Genomic DNA, 19860 nt, shown 5'->3' with positions numbered 1-19860 from the left:
CGAACAGGGCAGAAGCTGGGTAGTTCTCCAGACAAGGCACCTGGCAGATAGCCTTCTGCAGAATAGCCATGAGACAGGGGGCTTGGCAGTATATCCCTTAGACAGAAAACACAGTCAGGGAGCCAGCTCACGCGTGTTACAGGCCCCATTTGCTATAAGCAGCATTTATAATGGGCTGGGCTTCACAAGATAATCATGCTCAGCTGACACGATCAGAGTGGAGTAAAAATTACAAACCTATGTGTGGAAACTACAGGCTGAAAGTGAAAATATCAACACAATCGGTATCCACACAGGAGCCGGGCAAGCATTGTTGAACCGTGACAATGAGATTTCCTATTTAAGTGAATTGCTCACAATATCTTCAAGAAACAGGTAAGAATGTGATGGCAGATAAGAACCTTTTGCCTCATCTACCTTGGCCATATTTTACCTGATGTAAGACTTCAGATGAGTTTCTTCAGACAACTTACCAACTACCTCAATGTCAACATTAACATGTATTTTATTTTGTGAGCAGACTCAGCCTGAATAAACTGTCCCTTATTGCTTTGTTTACATCTGTGGCTGGGGGTATAGTATGAGCCTTAAACAAAAAGGCAAGATATCTGCTTTATTACTTAGGGACTCCACTTATCATACCAGAGGAGTGATTACTTTTCATGGTTAATTTTTCATATAGCTGTCTAATCTGTGTAATGTATATGGATCAACAAGGCAGGTCAATTCTACAGAGAGGCTGCAGTAGCTGAGAATATATTATACCATAAGCCTTATTCAAAAGGAAGAACGGTAGTGGTACAGTAGGTAAGAAAAGACATGGAGGTGGATTATGTAGTCAACAACGAGGTCACTGTTAAGAGCCCCAGAGATGGTCAGACTGCAGAAGGATAAAGAAGAACAAGTAGAGGACCCCCACCCACAGTACCAAGTTGATAATGTTGAGGAGCCATTTGGGCTCCATATCCTCTGTCCTCTTTAGGTGGAGAGGAGCTGGATATGAGCGAACCTAAATATTTCCCCATCATCTCCAGAGCCTCCCAACAATCACCAGTGTAGTAGGGTTCCTCTCATGCAGCATCTTTCAAGAGCTTCCGAGAGGGAACTGTCCTTTGGATCTAATAAAACAAGTTACCTAGGATATTTCTTTCGGGGTCCCTCCTCGTTTTTGGACATACGTACAAATTAAATGAAATTGCTCAATTTTCTTAAGATTCCTACAAATCCAATTACACAAGTCTATTAGCAAATGCGCCTGTGTTTTCCTTGTGATAGGCACAGTTGTTTCGTGCTTTTTCTCATTTGCTACTGACTATTCATAAAGATTAAAACAGTTCTATCCAGATTAAAAAAATAATTCACAAAATAGATCATATTGAAAAATGGCCTTCATAAACAATCATGCCAAATGTTTAATAAAATTATCTATTTAATGAAATTAATGAAAATATGTTTTTCAATCTATTTTTCAGTGTTAACATAAAAGATCAATTGTGTTAAACTTAATTCATGTTAAACTTAGACCTCAGTGCCAATAGTAGGTATTTGTATTTAGATCTTTTTAGTGTTCACTTTAAATGAACATCGGTTTCTTTTTGACCTTCTGATAAGAAAAGTACAAATATTTTGAATTGCTATTTTGGTTTTGCTTTTCTAAATTACAGAATTCAATCCCTGTGAAACATGTTTTACTAACCAGGCCATCTGTACATTGCTTATGTTCCAGAAATGAAAATCTATGGTATGTGTTATCCCTGTTTTCCACAAAAAAAAGAAGAAAACAGCCACATTACCTTGATTTAGTAATGCCTGTGTTTTGGAAATGGGAAAGATGGAAAATGAATCTGTTTTGTGGGAATATTACATGTAAAATGATATGATGGATAGCAAGACTGCATACTTATCGTTTAATGTTTCAAGACCTTAATATGAGATTGGCTTTCTTTAAAAATAGAAAAAGTGTAAGAGATCTTGGTAATGTTTCCTAATTTCAGATAACTGCATGTAAAATGTAATTTTCATGCTATCTGAGCTCCATTTTTTTGTGTTGAGAGTACATGATAGCTAGGTTTAATAATAGCTAATATTCTAGATGGATACTTTTATTCAGTGCTCTTTAGGTTGTGTGGGCTAATGATTTACTTTCTGCTATTTATTTTTTATTCAACTTTTGATCTAATCACTGGCTATGGGCCATCTACACAGAAAGGCCAATGTTCTTGTAAGTGATCCCTTGCGAACCCATGCTTTTTTTAATGTCTCAAAAGATCACTGGGATTGCCTGATTCCCCAGTCTAACCTGCAATTTAACATCTCTGTTTCTGATCATTAACACATTACCAAAATAATGTTTTTAGTGTATAAAAAAGTATTACAGAGTCCTACCATATCGTAATGCAAAATATGTGAAGAGTGCTTGACTTATGTTTCAGTTGCTACTTGGTGGTACAAGCCATGGTTTATAATATCACCACCAATCAGTAAAGCTTTAACTTGGGGTACCTTTCTATGCTTAATGGCATTGCCCCAAAATATATCCGTTCTGGGTGGGCCTTGTTATGACTGATATGTACTTTACACATCAATCTCACAACGACACTAGAGGTGGTACTTCATGTTTTTAGCGCTGGGCTCCTTGGCTTGAAAGCGATACATGATATTGTTTTATTATAATTGTCTCTCTGCTCCCGGGGGGGATTGATTTATTGAATATCAGGTGATGATAACTACTGTTTTTCCTCTTGGTAGATTTTTGTTAATGCAGTATTTCGCAAGAGAGAAAGGGGGTGTGGTTGGACCTGACCCGACCTGACCGGCCCTGACCTAACCCCTAATCTGTTTGGATGGGTTTGCACCCTTTGTATTGGTCAGGGTCCATTTACCTATAATGGGTCGGGGAGACGAATTGGAGTATATTATCTTCATTCAATATTTCCCTCACAAGACCACCATGTTTGACCTTTGTTTGGCTTTTTTGGCTTATTGAGTTATTGTACCAGGATCGTAAATCCAAGTAGGGTAGCGTAAACTTATGATAATTCGCTCCTTCTTTGGTCTGGATTTCTCTTTGCTTCTCCCAATCTGGTCAACACAGGTGAGTACATGACAACCCTGCACCAAAGCATATATATATCACAAAGGCAGGTAAGGAGCAGAAATATGGGAAACTTTTCCAGGACGGATACATACGTTCCTGCAACCACAATAAAACATTGAGATCACGGCACGTGCAGATTCTTGGGATTTTATACACCATTCCCCTCTACAGCCTGAGAGTTCCACAGGAACTTAATTACGTTGTTATTCCTTTACGAGCATCTGACCACCAGTGCTTTCATTTTAAAGATGAGAAAATACCACTAAGTGGTGTATTTCTAGCTCATGTTACTTAATTGCATAGCATCACTGGAATATTTATGTTTAGATGAATCTAAGGTGTGTATAAACTAAACTAAATTTGCAGGAAACATTTCCGCTTTACCATGAAATATTAAAAAGGCCAAACCTAATGAGCTACACCTGGAAGAGTAGCAAGCCCTGTGCAATGTATAATTTACCTCTTTGATTTCACAGTTTATTGTGAAGGCCCAAACTCCCGTCATCTGGCTAGCCCTATATGATGCATAGTTAAAGTGGTGAGATTTCTTCACCTTTTGGTTTATGCATTATACAAGGCCAGCTTGAGAGATTTGCCAGTGTTGGTCCTTTATAATAAACAGTCAATGAGAGCTAAAATCACAACTTTCTTGAAAATAATCTTGACAATTTTAGTGAATAAACCCCTTGGATTAGTGAAAACACCTATGAGGTTGGTTGCATACTATTCCTGTTAATGTAGATTTACTCTTATGATGCTTGGTAGAAATAAATTGCACAGCCAGGGGTTAATGGTTGCACTGCCTGCTGACAGAAGTGAAGATCATTTATTATTCAGCACAGTGACTCTCCCACATGCTGCGCTTGTGCCATCATGTCACTGCTGTCTCGCTTTTGATGGAGGTTCCTTCTGTAGATTAAATGTCATTAGTTAATCCCTACGTGGTGCTTATTGTCTTATTATTTACACCATTAGCATTTTTTTTATAAATCAGTGATATCTTATAGTGTCCGCTGGGGCTATTACAGTTTCTGATTGGCAATAGAAAAATTACTGATCGTTAACTGATGAATTTGTCATGCTGACCTCTGAAATACCCTACTTTTTATGACCTGATTTGAGACAGAAGGCAAGTTAAATTGTGCATATTGGAGGCAATGTGGCACATGCTGGGATGCCTGAATTAGTACTCACTTTCCCATCATAAAGACTGCTCATGGCGGCGAATGTAGGTCTTGGTCAAATTTAAAACATCTCTAAACGCCATATTGTTCAGGTTGGGTCATAAAAATAAAACATACTCTTACAGAAAAGAATAAAATTGATTAGGATGAGGACAAGTAATGAAATGAAGTGAGAAAGGTGTGAAGGCTGTGAAGAAGTACAGGGGAAAGGAAGCCAATAACAGACTTGTAACTCCTTCTGGCTAGTATGATCTTTATTAGGTTTTCCTGTGCTGAGCAGCCCTGAGGTTATATCTTATCTAAATTTGGAGTTTAGAAACATGAAATTCCATACAGAAATTGAACCAAACCCTTCACTTAAGTTATTCAGAATGTCCATGAAGCCCAAAATAATTTTTTTTTCCACTTGAGGTGAAGTATCTGTGCAACAGTTTAGAACGTCACTAAATAATAATATGTAAACATATTTTCACTATAACAACACCAAAAGTATTATCTACACCCTAGTTAAAGCTTTTGCACATAATTTGCCTGCTGTTTTGATGTAATTGTCCTCAGGGGAAATCTCACGATGGTGCTTTCTTGCAGTAGTTCTTTTCTTGAGTCATCTGTCTGCTTTCAACTCTGTATTTACCCGTGTTGCCCAGTGAAAAAGCGGAAAAATTAAGCTGGTGGGAGTGTAGGAAAAATGTAAAGGGAAAACGAAAGGGAATTAGTGGAAGGATGTACTGAAATGGAATTACTTTGTATGTGATTTAAGGGAGGAAATATACCTTTGCTCCATGATGGCATCAGCTCTTGAATCATCTCTACTAATAATTTATATTTAAATTATTTCCTACACCTGCTTTAAATAATTTTGGACCCTAGAGTAGTAAAATCCATATTCCAGAAATTGTGTTCATTCTTAATACAAGCATAGGTGTATTGCATGGTGCATAAAGTAAAAAAAAATACAAAGTATTGCATGGTGCATCTAATTCAAACTAATTCAAAGCGTGAATTATTTCCCCTTAATATTAAAGGCACACTCCAACCATCATATGCACTTTAAAAGCATAGTATGCACTTTAAATTTACATGATGTCCCCTTGCAGAATCCCCCCATGTGCATTTGCCCCTTTTGCCACCTCACAGCTGTTTTCGATGCAGGAGAGGTGTTCAGGCTAACTAAATACTTACTACTATTTAACTCCAGTGAACATTGCAGGGGGTCCAAATGAGACACACATGCATGGAAAGCAGTCCCATAACTTTAAAGGGGAGCCCTTTTTACTGCCACTGATTGACTGCTTCAAGCAGCCAGTTAGTGATGAGGATCAAATGACCAAAGCTACAGCTTCTACCTAAAGTAAGTCTTTCTTTGATAAGAGTCCCTTTAATAAGAAACACATATATTAACATTTGTCTTGGAATTTGATACATGCTATATGGTATAGATATAGAATGCATAACAAGACTTGGAGTCACCATTCATTGTTCTTTTGTGTTTCAGTGTGTGCAGAAGCCTATAATCCTGACGAAGAAGATGATGACACGGATATTAGGGTATGCAACAGGATTAAATTCTGTGCTAATCAGAAATAGAATATAATATATTTCAAAAACAAAACATTTAAAACATATAAGAATTCATTAAGTAATGATAGAGGGAAAATGTAACACTGAGCTTCAAATAAAAAGTATATGTGTCCTATCATGTAGGTTATCCATCCAAAGACAGATGACCAGCGGAATAGACTGCAAGAAGCTTGTAAAGATATTCTCATTTTTAAGAGTTTAGATCAAGTAAGTATGCAAAATTAAATTATTGTACTAAATAGCAAATTGAAAAAATAACGATGTGACTGCCCCTCCCCCTTCGATAGCTTCTTAGTGGGGTTTATTAACTTGTTTATTAAATGTGATTTCAACTCCATGAATTGAAAATTAATTATAAAGGGCCATTCCTGGCAAATTTCTCTGCATGAAGGATGAAATGATCCTGCATAAATCCTAGTTAAGTCAGGAGAGTTTCAATGTAATGTAGAGTAAAGTCAGTGTCCTGGCAACTCCCTTTTTAGTGAATAAACCCATTTGCCTCTATGAATAATTCAGTTTGAATGATAGAGCTTTGAGGAAGACCATAATAAAAATAAATCCATAAATAGCTATGACAGATAAGGAGGAGAAGGTTCTTATAATCTTTTCCTAGCAGTAAGGTTAAATTTTAGTTACTTTTCAGGCCTGATGAAGCCCAGCCACAATGGGCAGATTAGAATTATATTCTTATCCAGACAGAATTGCAGTGCTAGAGGCAGTGACATTGCGCTACCTGAGATCCAGAGATGTATTAACCACCAGTCACTTCCAGGAACCTTTGCTCTTCAGTGCCCCATGTCCTTTAACACTTGTTGGCACCATTCACAGGTAAGCTTATGCTTGAGAGTTAGTTGCAAAGTAAAATGTTACATAGGAGGCACTTCCCAGAGACTTTCCAGGCTATTATAGGACATTTGTCAGTACCCAGAAGTAGGTAAGTGCTAGAATGCATATGCTTGCGTTATGGCCACATTCCTATTGTGGTCAAGAAGAAAAATCTAAAGACAGACCTAATATCGACCATGGAATGGTATTTATCTGGAATTTTCCCAAGAGCATTGACTCTAATGGGAAAGTTACAGGAATCTAGTCTCCACATTGTTTTATAATGCATATTGCATGGAGATGGGTGTATGCGTCCAATAGTTACAGGATTAGTAACCCCTCCCCTGACTGCAACATTAAAACCAGGAAGTATAAGCTGGAAGCATACTTAAGTACACGTGGGCACATTCTGTTTAGCAGCTCCCATTGAAATCAATGGGCGTAGTGGCAGACAATTCCATGTATGCTAGTTGAACATTGACTGGTGTGACAGTGCTAGTGCATATGTGCAAGAAGCTCCCTTAAGTATGCTAACCACATTAGGGACAGAAGTCTCATTTTATAACTATAGTAACTATAGAATGACTACAACAATGTTCTGCAAATATAGGCTTGGGGTGGTCTTTTAAGAATTTCCTTTTTATTTTTATTTTTTTGTGACTGCAATGTCAGTTTTAATTTAGGTGCAAAAAATATTTGTTATCTTTGTAGCTTTGTTAGGGTTTCGTATTATCACCAGTGACATAAAAAATTCTATTAGTTCATAAATATTCATTTTTCCACATAGATGTATGAAGATAGAAGCATATCGTATAAAAATAAATGTCTGTTTTTAATGGGAATTCCATTGTTTCAGGGTGCTCTTAATTGTTACATTTAATGCAAATGTTCTTCCCTGTCAGTCTTAAAATAACATCAAGACCTAGTTTGTTTTATTTTTTCAGAAAAATTTAAATATGCTATTTACTTGACTGAATTACTTGTATTTTAAATAACTATATTATTGTGGTTACAAATTAGCTATGTATCCCTGTCTTTCTAGTTTTTATATAACATTTTCAATCATGACAGCACTTCTGTATCTTGTTAGTGAACCATAGGGATCCTTTAAATATTAAATATGTAAGCCTATTTTGTCTTTAAAGTGTGCAGAGATTAGTGAAGTGGCTGCGGACTAACCTAATTAGGTAATAGCAAATGGGTTTTTGAGTGCTTATTGTTTTGAGGCAAAGATGTTTTAATTGTTATCATCTGACAGATATTGCAATATCTTGCTTTGTCTTTTCCTGCAGGAACAGATGTCCCAAGTACTGGATGCCATGTTTGAGAAACTGGTCAAATGTGGAGAACACATAATTGATCAAGGTGATGACGGAGACAACTTTTATGTAATTGACAGGTACAGAATACCTAAAGTATAGTATATGAGAATTTACCATCCAAGACACAGTAGACAACTTTAAATATAATGACCCACATTCATGAAATATAGATTCACAAATCCTTCTACTTGCTTTATCAAGAGTGCACAATACATGCTTTATATATCTGAGCATAGGTGGATCAATCGTAGTCTCAGTCATCCTGCGAGATCCATTTGTGCTCAGTAGACAGAGCACTGCCTTATTTAAGCAGACAATTTATATTACCAGGCTGTATGTGTCTGTGTTTACTCAGGTACAAACTGACTCATCTTAGCCCTTTGTGATAATGGATTCCAAACCATTTAGTTATATGGACATACAGTTGTATTAGCAGGATTGGCAGGAGGAATTGCCCCCTGTGCTGCTCAAATTTCAAGATTTTGGGCCACTCAACCTCCAATCTATCCATCCTCCACTAAAATCCAATCCTAACAAGATGATGTATTTCCCTCATACTTGCCTCTCTATATCATCCCATGTTGTACATACATCTTTGTTACTGATGATTTTCAGAAGGTGCTAGCAATACAATTTGACAGCACTGACAACTTTATTCTCATAATAACCCTTACAATGCCTTTCTGTGTCATTCTATGTCTTCCCAATATGTGTCCAGTCAATAACAGGGCACCTTGCTCGTATTTTGTACACAGTACTGGTGTGGATAGAATAACATGTTATTTTTTTTTTTATTTGTTTATGTAATAGGGGAACCTACGACATTTATGTAAAGATAGATGGAATTGGAAGGTGTGTTGGTGCCTATGACAACCATGGAAGTTTTGGAGAACTAGCATTAATGTATAACACACCTAGAGCAGCTACAATTGTCGCTACTTCTCCCGGGGCCATTTGGTGTTTGGTAAGTGTCTTGTGGTTACAGGTTGGTCTCAGGGTTTAGTGCTCTAGGCCAACTGCTAATATAGGAGAGAAGCCGGTGGTGGTGCCCACAGCAGCACAGAGCCCTAAGCAGATCACTAGGTCACCTGTATGATAGGGCCAGTGTGTTTAGTTATTATATTTATATACAGTGTGTATACTCTACAAGTGAAGAACTACATGTAAAGGACCAGTATATCTCTTATGTTACCATGTATTAAATGTAGCAATGTAGACTGCAACTTTTTGTTTGCTTGTCTTTGAACACATATTGGGCTTTTTAACATGTAACTTTGAGACAAAGAGGGAAGCAAATACACCAGAATCCTTATGAAGGCTACCAGACAAGAGCAGTACAAGTTGTTTTGTATGTATAACTCAGTCTTTATTACCTTTTGTCTGGATTTCTTGTGGTTTGTTCACTTTGGATAGTAATACATGCATAACTTGTACAGTCTGCATAGCTACATATAATAAAGAACCAGGACTACACCCAGGTTCCAAGTTGGTTCCAGGCTATCTTTGAGTGCTCACATTTGTATTGTCTATAAGTCCTATTTCTGTTATAGTTATTTGATGACATTTTAAAATCTTTACTGGAATTTACTTTTTTGTGAATGAGACGTGGAGGCTGACCATTAATATCTGCTCTGACATTACATAGGTGGCAGAATCAACACAGGATTAGAAATAAGTAAATAATGTGTCATTAAAATATTCCAAATTGTGTGCGATTTTCTATCTTTATCGGACGAATCACTTTTGACATTTACTATTTTATATAAAAGAATTGCCATGATAGCATTTAATATAAGTTTAAATACAAAATAAGTATTTGTTCAATTGTACCATGACTGGTTATGTACATAAGAAAACACAAACCTATTTACCATGTGATTGTAATGTAAAGATTTGGATTATATGCATCATGCTGGTAGGAGGCAGAGTCTTCCCTCAATGTCACACCAAATAAAATATTGATGGTCTGTTTATGCCACCTCAGGGGGAGCTCATGGACAGCTACACTCTAGCAGCATATGCTCAGACACTCTGAAGTTGCTCCTGCTGTTTGTACCTCTTGCCATAGGATTTACTTGCCTACCGTGCTGCATAATAAAGCAAGAAGCAGCACATATCTTTTTTTTTAAAGGTCAGGCAGTGGTGTCAGTTTTGGAACTGAGAACGCAAGTAGATGGTGTAAAATGTCATCAGATGAGAGCGATCCTTCTATGCGTTCCTAAGATCCCTTGGTACCTGTCTGTTGCTTCTGTGGCTTCTAAAATTGCTTGGTAACACCTAGCAGGTGGATAGTTAAAGGGCAGGTTTATGATATGTGAGCTAAAATATATATATAATATGTTTATTGCACAGGTATACTGAGATTGTTGGGTTATTAGTGTACCCTAGAAAGTGCAATGGATTGTGGAGTGCTATAATGCTGCTTCCAGTTCAAAACATTCATCAAAATCTTACGACAGCTTTTTCTTCCTCTAACAGCGTAGTGTAGAAGGACAGTCAAATGACACAGGGTTGAATTTAGAACTAAAGCATTCTTCATTGTTTCAGCTGGATGACTTTTGGATTGTGCATGGCTAAAATGATGTCAAAGTAGCCCATAGGTTTCATTGTGTTTCATTAGTAACATAATATTATTTTGCTCTCCAGTGTAAGGTTCTGAGTAGTATGCAGCCCTCTATTTTTAAAACCTAGACATAGTAACATAGTAACATAGTTCATAAGGTTGAAAAAAGACCAAAGTCCATCAAGTTCAACCTATATACAAATTGCCCCATACCAGGGGGAAAATTCCTTCCCGACTCCAAATATGGCAATCAGAATAAATCCCTGGATCAACGTTCTGTCCCTATTAATCTACTATCCATAACTTGTAATATTATTGCTTTCAAGAAACACGTCCAGGCTCCTTTTGAACTCTTTTATTGAGTTTACCATTACCACTTCCTCTGGCAGAGAGTTCCATAGTCTCACCGCTCTTACTGTAAAGAACCCCCGTCTGTGCTGGTGTAGAAACCTTCTTTCCTCCAGCCGTAGAGGATGTCCCCTTGTTATAGATACAGTCCTGGGTATAAATAGGTCCTGGGAGTGATCTCTGTACTGCCCCCTTATATATTTATACATAGTTATTAAGTCCCCCCTAAGCCGTCTTTTTTCCAAACTAAATAACCCTAATTCTGATAATCTTTCTGGGTACTGCAGTCCTTCCATTCCCCTTATTACTCTGGTTGCCCGTCTTTGAACCCTCTCCAGCTCCACTATATCTTTCTTGTACACTGGTGCCCAGTACTGTACACAGTATTCCATGTGTGGTCTGACTAGTGACTTGTACAATGGTAGAATTATTTCCTTGTCGTGGGCATCCATGCCCCTTTTGATGCACCCCATGATTTTATTTGCCTTAGCAGCAGCTGCCTGACAACAGGCAACAGTGTCTTAGAGAACACTTACAGAACATTACAGTATTGCCCCCCTCCGTAAGCTGACTTCTGCTGGGCTGATGATAACTATACCATATGTGACAAGCAACATCCATGTACCCCTGGCCACAATTTAATTTTAAAGTTATGCTCTGACATACTCAGACAAGCTGTCATGTTTTCTTAGTGTTGGAAACAATGGCAAAGTATACAATGTTAAGGGTCGAGGCCCTATATGATTTGGCAGGAAACAAAACCTCAGGTAAATATCACTTCCACAAAATAAGAAAACATATGCAATTATATCTTCCAATTTCTTCTATGAAAATAACATCATTTTACGTCAATGAAAAATAACTGAAATGTTAATTCGAGACAAAAAACTACATAATAAAGGTATAACAAATATTTAATAAAACAGATTAAAAAGTGCGTTCTCACTTATTGTATCCCTGCACACCTTGCTACCTGTTAGTCCAATGTAAAGGTTGTCAAATCCAGTAAACCGTCAATCATCCAAGACATTCCAGGTCATTCTCCACAGACTCCGGTCCCTGCTGGTGTCTTGAAGGATGTCAACAGGACCCATCACTGGAGAGGGAGGGTGTGCTTATCCCAATTTGGCTTGCATATCTAACCTGAGCCCTCTTTGCATTGAATACTTTACATGAAATTAAATAATCAATAAATCAAGTACCAGGAAACTCGGGATATGGAGGGACAGGGAAGGCATCTAAGCATTGTAAGTGGTTACAGGTTCCACATCAGTAATCCAGGTTGCAGTCCAGTAGGATTGCTTGGGTACAATGTAGATCAAAATACAGGGGAGTAATTACGCAAAAGGGAGAAAAAGTGCAAAAGAGTGATTTATGCTGTGTTAAAAAAGAGGACTCATCACACTGTATGCAGTTATGCACTAATACCGGTAATTATCAATTCATGGAGTGCTTGAGAATCACCCCATAATTCACACCATGTGAACACTTTGTGTTACCAATATAAGTAGTATAAAAGTCACAAAATGTGTGCAGAATGTAACATACACAGAGGGTTTATAGGTACAGTGTTGTCATGTACACAAAGAACGCCCAGGATCGCATATTGGTGTATGGGATATATTCTTTTATATACTTTACTTTATTATCTGCTGGACTACTTTCTGGTAAATGTATTTATTCACTAACATCACTCACATGGGCTGTATATATGAAATGCTATGGCACTTGGTCTGTTCAACAGTGCATGCAGTAACCATTTGGCTTACTTGTTGAATGCATGTAACTCTGCTTTGTGTTAGCGCTTTAATACTCTCTAAATAATGCCATGGAAAATTGTGGATGTATACCAAATTATTTTCATAGTCCAAATGAATTTGATATCTTGTGTGGTTCTGCATAACAGATATGATGGGTGAAAAGGTTGGGTTATAACAAATGTTACTGTATGTTTTTTTTTTAATTCCCCTGCCTCTTTTGTTTAAAGGATAGAGCAACCTTCCGGAGGATTATTGTTAAAAATAATGCCAAAAAGAGAAGAATGTATGAAAATTTCATAGAATCCTTACCATTCCTAAAGTCACTAGAAGTAAGTATTGTACAAACGAGAACTATTTTGCAAAGTAGTGAAACACTATAGTACAATAATTCTGAACTTTATTCCTTAGTTGTCAGAGCGTTTGAAGGTGGTGGATGTTATAGGCACCAAAACATACAGTGATGGAGAACAAATCATCGCTCAGGTAAAGAACCTTTTTCTGTATTTTCTGCTATTCCTAGTCTTGGCCAAAATAGTCACCCATCATACATGGATCATTACCAACTTCCACTACCAGACTGGGCGTCAAGGAGGTTATGGCCTTTGGGGTGTGTTAAACAATGCAGACTCTCGGCACAGGAAATTACAAGAATGCAGTTTCTAGAACTGCACTTAACATGTGCGTTCCGGTTTCCTGGTTTTGTGTAGACTACTATGAGCCTTAACAAGAAAAGTCAACCAAGTGTAATATGTGTACATGATCTGATCTTGCCGGCATGTTGTCATCTCACAAATACTAACACACTGTTTTGTTTACATTTGTTTACAGGGTGATGGAGCAGAGAGTTTTTTTATTGTAGAGTCTGGAGAAGTGAGAATAACAATGAAGACCAAGGTATTGCTCACAATAAATGTTTTGCTCTTACATATAGACGTCTGTGTTTTTCAGTAGCCCTCCAATGCCTTTTCTTCATGCCTATGAAATATGCAAATATATGCAAATATTTCAGCTTGTCGATTATATAGATTGAAGGCTATTGTGGTTCTAGCCTTTCAGGGGCCTTAATAAAAACATGTAGGGGGAACCATCTGTAATGTATATGATAAAAATAATATTTATGTGTAACAAAAAATGCAAAAACAAAAGAAGATCTGTCTAAAAGTCCAAAAAAATATTTTTGAATACTTACAAAATCTAGAAAAAATAAAATAATAAATAAGACATTTGGTCCATAAGACTATCCATCATAAGGACTGAAATTCACTTTGATATGTAATTATTCAGTAAAATAGTTTTGCACTTTAAGGTTGTACAGATATTTTCTTTTTTGTTTCTGGGCATATTTTGATGATTTTACAGGTAACTCCTCTTCTGTTTGCACCCCTACTTATTTTACTTTTTACATATCTGTTGTAAAAACATGCTCTGTTATTTTTTATTGTGTTTTTTTTCTTCAAATAGAGCAAGCAAGATGCTGAAGTCAATGAAGCTGTTGAAATTGCTCGTTGTTCCAGAGGACAGTATTTTGGAGAACTTGCCTTGGTCACTAATAAACCCAGAGCTGCATCAGCCTATGCAGTGGGAAATGTCAAATGTTTAGGTACAGATTACTATTATTATGTTTTAACATGATTATCTCAGCCAGATGATACCCCCTTGCTGATAAAGTGGTATAGAACATATAAATAGAAGGGTTTTTTCTGATTTATTAATGACTTAACAGAGTTTAGTATTACAGTATTATTATTATTTCCAAACATTAACTCTGTGGTTTGGTGTAGGAAATTAGCCTTTTTCTCTCCGTGGGTCCACAATGGGTGCAGTGTTTTAAACCATTGATCACTGATATGTAAATCAGGCGGGACGATTGTGTTTGCTGTTCTGATTTTGCTAAGCATGTTAGTGTGCTAACTCAGTAAGCGGTACATTGTTGTGTGGCTCTTCTTCTAAGGCGTGAGCGCACTCCACTCCAAGTGTGCATGTGACTTGGTTCTGGTGGTTAACAGGTTGAAATTCTCTATATGTCTGCCGTAGACCAGAAATAATTATAAAAATCCCCTCTTAATTCCCTCCACATTTAATTATAATGATACAATTACTATAATAGCACTGACACAGCCAAGACAATTTATAAATGGGGTGCCTTGGTCCCCTAATAAATTAATCTAATCAGGTAACTTGAGTGTTTACCAGACAAAGGCAGAACTTAATAAAGGAATATTTATTATGAGCAAAACAAATCGTACCAGTACTTACAAAACAGATGATAGACGGATCATTTACACCAAACATATGCAAATAAAAAAGGAGAAATTTACAGAAAAGCCAACTTGCAGGGCTCCGGCAAGAAAAGATGGCGACTTACTCAAAAACAAGATCTTGGCCCCTAGTAAGCACGCTAGACCAATTTCCCATCATTAACTTTATACCTTTTCAGTTTATCTCAAGTTTCCAAGCCGGCCCAGAGGTAGTATAAGCGGAGGGAAGGTATCCTTTTTGTTGTGGAACAATACCAGTCCAAATAGAGAATTTTGAAATATTTTCTCTTCTGTGCTCATCACAGTTGCTACTTATGATGTAATACCACGGACTTCACAATCCTTTCCAAGTGGCTTAAGTTGCAGTAGCTATATTTGTATTTGTATTTTTGCAGGGTGTGCTTTCCCCATTCTAAATATGCACAAAAGGAGATATGATTATGAATCTATGGGTTATTCATGTATGCTTTGGATATGACCCTGGAAGAAATGGTTTACTGCCTGCTAGTGGTCACTTAGCATATCAAAAGAATCCACTATATTTATCTATGAGGGGATCCAGGCATATGGCGGATTACTCTGCCAGGTGATATGGAAGCTAGACTTAGTGGCAACTCATCTGTAACATTTCACACCTTGTAGAGGGCCCTGGTTGGAGTCCTCTTGACAACCTTTTGACATCACATACCTATAAATTCAAATTAACCCCTCTCATACTAGAATTGGCCATAGCATCTTCAAAAGGTAGCAAATTCATGTATGCACTACACAAATTCATGTGACAAGTACACCTTATCCATTACCCAAATTGCCAGCACTGATCTATACGCATTCTGTAATTGTATATAATAATAATACAAATAATGATTGGTCAATATCAAGTCAAATGATAGACCATATATGCATAAACTACAGTAAATTACAGTAGTATAAAATGGCGCATTGGTTTAGGTCCCATTTATTAATATTAGTTATAATTTAAGAACCTGCCTTTCTTATATGGTATGGGAACTCTTGTTTTTATGTGACAGCTTAGTGACGCTCAGTTTTATTTTAAATTATTATACGAAGTGGGTTTTGTTCTAAAGGTTATGATGGTCATGGAATAGTGAATGCAAATTCATACTCATTAAGTGTCACACCAAAGAATCTTGTTACTTTTAAATTCTAGTGATGGACGTACAAGCATTCGAAAGGCTTTTGGGGCCATGTATGGAGATCATGAAAAGAAACATTGCCAACTATGAAGAGCAGCTTGTTGCATTATTTGGGACAAACATGGACATTACCGATGCAACTGCATGAGTGGAGGACCAGCAAAAGGAAACATAGCACAGTACTGATCAGTCCCCTGGGAATGTGTTTATATTCTGTGTAGATATCAGGCATAATCTGTGAATTTATGTTAGCCCCTTAGTGCCAGAAGAGCTTGTAACTCATTACTGCAATATATCAGACAGCACTTAAAGGGTTAATATTTTATAACTGATTTCTTGGTTTATCATTTTTTACATTTTACTACAGATACTCCATTTAAGAACACCGTGATTTTTTTTAGACAATAAACCTGCAATATTTCCTAAATATTAGGGTATAGAAAGCCAATATCAGCATCTTATACACTCTGCTGCCCAGATAATCAATGAAATAAGAATAAAAAAAAACACATATATATATATATATGTATATACACAAACACACACACCGGCACAAGACCAATATGTATATGTATGTATGAAAATACACACACGCATATACACATAACTTTAGAGTGATTGTGGCATACAAACATCAGTATGAAATCTACATTCTTATGATTACATACAAAAGGGTCAACAAAGCATGTCATGTTGTTTAGTTTATCTAGTTTTCTCACATGTCACGTTTAACGTTGCATAACACTTGCCTCTTCATATGTTGTAAACAAATTTATACATTTGAATGTAAAGTTCCTGTTTTCTGCAAAAGAAAAGTTATGTTTTAAAATCTTTCTGAGGCACTCTGTATTTCTCTATTTTGCTTTCATCCTAAAACATATTTGAATTGAGTAGGTTTCATTTTTTTTTAAAACAAAATTGCATATATATATATATTTATATATAAATCAACATAACAATAATAATGTCATGGGTGTTATACTAGGGTATTAGTATTTCACAAAACAGCTGCTCCTAGTTACATCCAAAGAAATACAAAAGTATTTTACCTATGGGGTGTTAACATATAAACAAAGTTACAATGTTGAAAAGAATAACATTCTTATAGTCATTTACAAAAATACTATGGCTATACAGGCAGTGAGTAGACATATTTGTAGTGTTAAAGGGACATGTTCCTAAACAAATAAAGCATACTAAAGTACTTTAATGTCCATTCGTTAAAGAATTACCTTTAGGGGAAGTTGCAGCAGGATGGGGGCACTTTCTGAGGATGCACACGGGTGGTTAGACCCTCTGCCCGGAACATTCACTGAACCAGTGTTGGGAGTGGTAATTATATCATGTGCCAGGACATATCTCCTTAACAGCAAATAGCTGTAGCTGGGGAAAGGGGCAAATGATCCAGAACCCTTGCATTTGGGGCCCACTCAGTTATTATAAGAATAAAAGTGCTCATAGAGCGTACCTTTAAGGCACAGTGCAAGTTTCTTGAGTGGGTGACCGTATACGCTGATTTCTTAGGCATAATAAGCAGTTGCTTCAGAGCCACTCCTGAAGTTGAAGACACTCTTCTATTCAGGTATGGCTACATACAAACAGATTGGTATACACCATTCATTTAGCAAAAACAAAGGTGGGAATAATAAGCAGTAGTAAGCTGTATGTTTTTAATGACATCATGACACAAGTAGTATGCATATCTCACATTTTTAAAATATACTGAAGCCAGTTAGTATTTATTTTTATTTCCAGGGGAGAGACACCATACAATCTATATCATCTTACGCAGCTACCCCCATAAAACACACGCACTCTCTTACATGCACTCTTGAAGCATGAGGCTTCAAGCTCATGCTTGTAGGCAGTGCCACCTTGCTACTAATGTTGCATTATGTGATTATGTGATTATGATGTAAGCCTGTCTCCGAGAGCAGGTCCACCCAGTATTAACAGGCTCTACTTAGGGAATTGCCCTTCTACCCCCCACCCCAGCTAGACTGCTCCCAGTTCAGCATTACAATAAAATGCAATGCACTGAATTCTGAAAAGCAATGACCAGTAGGACTTTCTTCCTTGTAAAATGTACCCACATATATAGATTTTTCTGAAATGGTAATAGTATAGACCTTAACAACTGTCTATAGAGTACATGATATATAACACTCTAGCAAAAGGTAGTATTTTTTAATATTTATTTGATCAATATGATCGTATCTCAACAGTTGTCAGTGATAAACTAAATGGCTGAACATCAGATATTTTTTTTTCCCTTGCTAACATTAAAACTGTATAGCCAATGTATCGGGAGGAGGACAGCATTCTACGTAGAGATAAAACACCAAATGTAAGATTCTGTAAGTTTATACACGTGTTCAACATGTTCCCATATTGTAACTAAACACTGAAACAGTTATTTGCCGATTCCATGTCTATGTCTATGTTTTTTTGGTAATGTTTGGTAGAAGATTTGTAGAAGGTTTGGGGTTTCTCAAAATGAGCATCTCTGTGCCAATGACAAAACATGGACATTAATGAATAGCAATGCCTTACATTTTTGGATTGTATCGATGCCATCATCTTAATTTCTTGGTGTGTTGGTCTGATGTCCCATGTACAGTCTTTTCATTTCTATACCACTGCTCATGTATTCATTACACCTTTGTACAAGTTCCACAACTGCTATGGGACAGCAGATAATGATATAACTGGTCAGCGACACATGGAGAGGTGTAGCTTGCTTACCCGTTTCACTCATGACCGTTAATGTTAATGTTTTCTAAAAGATCAAGATAATAAAGGGGATGAAGAATCAATAAAGTTAGAGGATGGAACCATTTGAAATAAAACATTTTATATTATAGACACAATATCACAATTCTAGCACTTTTACTGTTTTGCTTTAGTGTATATGTTATACTTTGGCTGAAAAATAAAACTGTAATGAAAAATTCACATGCTTATTCCACAGATACTGTATATTACTAGCTTTATCTTAATTATATTTCAACTGTGGATCAAGGAAATGTCATCAATATTGAAAAAGAAATAAGGCATTGAACGCCTGTCAAGATATTTATCAGTATCGGTTATCTTAAATTCTCCTTATACATGAATTACACTTATAAATAAAGAACACTTTTTATTATAGAAAATGTGCAGTTGTTCTTAATTCTGTGAATGCAATGAAACCAACATCACATACAAAAAAGGTTATCTATAATAAGACAGACTTGGGTAACTGAGTAACGCAGTATGTCATCGCATTGTCTTCAAACAGAAGATTTCAGTAAAAGGCTTTAACAGATTTTTAAAGCTAAATGAACAGCAAAACACCCACTTCCCACTTAAATGATGCAGAACTTGCGGTCGGCGACACAGTTGTCTACAGTAGCATGGATATCATGTTGATTTGGCATCCTCAGATTTTTCTTTTAGAGCTCTACACGCTGCCCGGACTAAGAACCAGGGACTCAGACGCAGGGGACGTGGATCCTCCTGTGTTATGCCCCCCCCAACTTACCGGTGCTTCTGAGTTCCCGCTGCTTAGTCCGGGCAGCGTGTAGAGCTCTACGCGATTCGCGTACACAACCTCCGCTCAAGCACCGGGGACTCAGAAGCACCGGTAAGTTTGGAGGAGGGAGGGAGTGTTAAACGGGGGCATAAGGCATTTCTGGAGGCAGAGTGCTCTGTGAAATGCCTTTTAACCCCCCTTAATGTCACTCTGCCTCCAGAAATGCCTTTTAACCCTCTATACGCCACTCT

The 19860-nt window shown here is 37.0% G+C and overlaps 1 protein-coding gene across 1 annotated transcript in view; it reads left to right on the top strand.

Annotated features, from left to right (window-relative positions):
• Positions 1–16597, top strand: part of PRKAR2B (protein kinase cAMP-dependent type II regulatory subunit beta) — a 42816-nt gene extending 26219 nt beyond the window's left edge. The window contains exons 3-11 of the mRNA XM_053463204.1: positions 5777–5829; positions 5986–6069; positions 7980–8086; positions 8820–8973; positions 12908–13009; positions 13089–13163; positions 13509–13574; positions 14142–14280; positions 16110–16597. Coding sequence (XP_053319179.1) covers positions 5777–5829; positions 5986–6069; positions 7980–8086; positions 8820–8973; positions 12908–13009; positions 13089–13163; positions 13509–13574; positions 14142–14280; positions 16110–16243 — 914 coding nt within the window. The 3' untranslated portion in view covers positions 16244–16597. The remainder of the gene's footprint in view (positions 1–5776; positions 5830–5985; positions 6070–7979; positions 8087–8819; positions 8974–12907; positions 13010–13088; positions 13164–13508; positions 13575–14141; positions 14281–16109) is intronic.
• The last annotated feature ends 3263 nt before the right edge of the window (positions 16598–19860 follow it).

This window comes from Spea bombifrons, chromosome 4, assembly GCF_027358695.1.
Source record: "Spea bombifrons isolate aSpeBom1 chromosome 4, aSpeBom1.2.pri, whole genome shotgun sequence".
Lineage (NCBI taxonomy): Eukaryota > Metazoa > Chordata > Amphibia > Anura > Pelobatidae > Spea > Spea bombifrons.
This window is presented reverse-complemented; position numbering and strand designations above follow the sequence as displayed.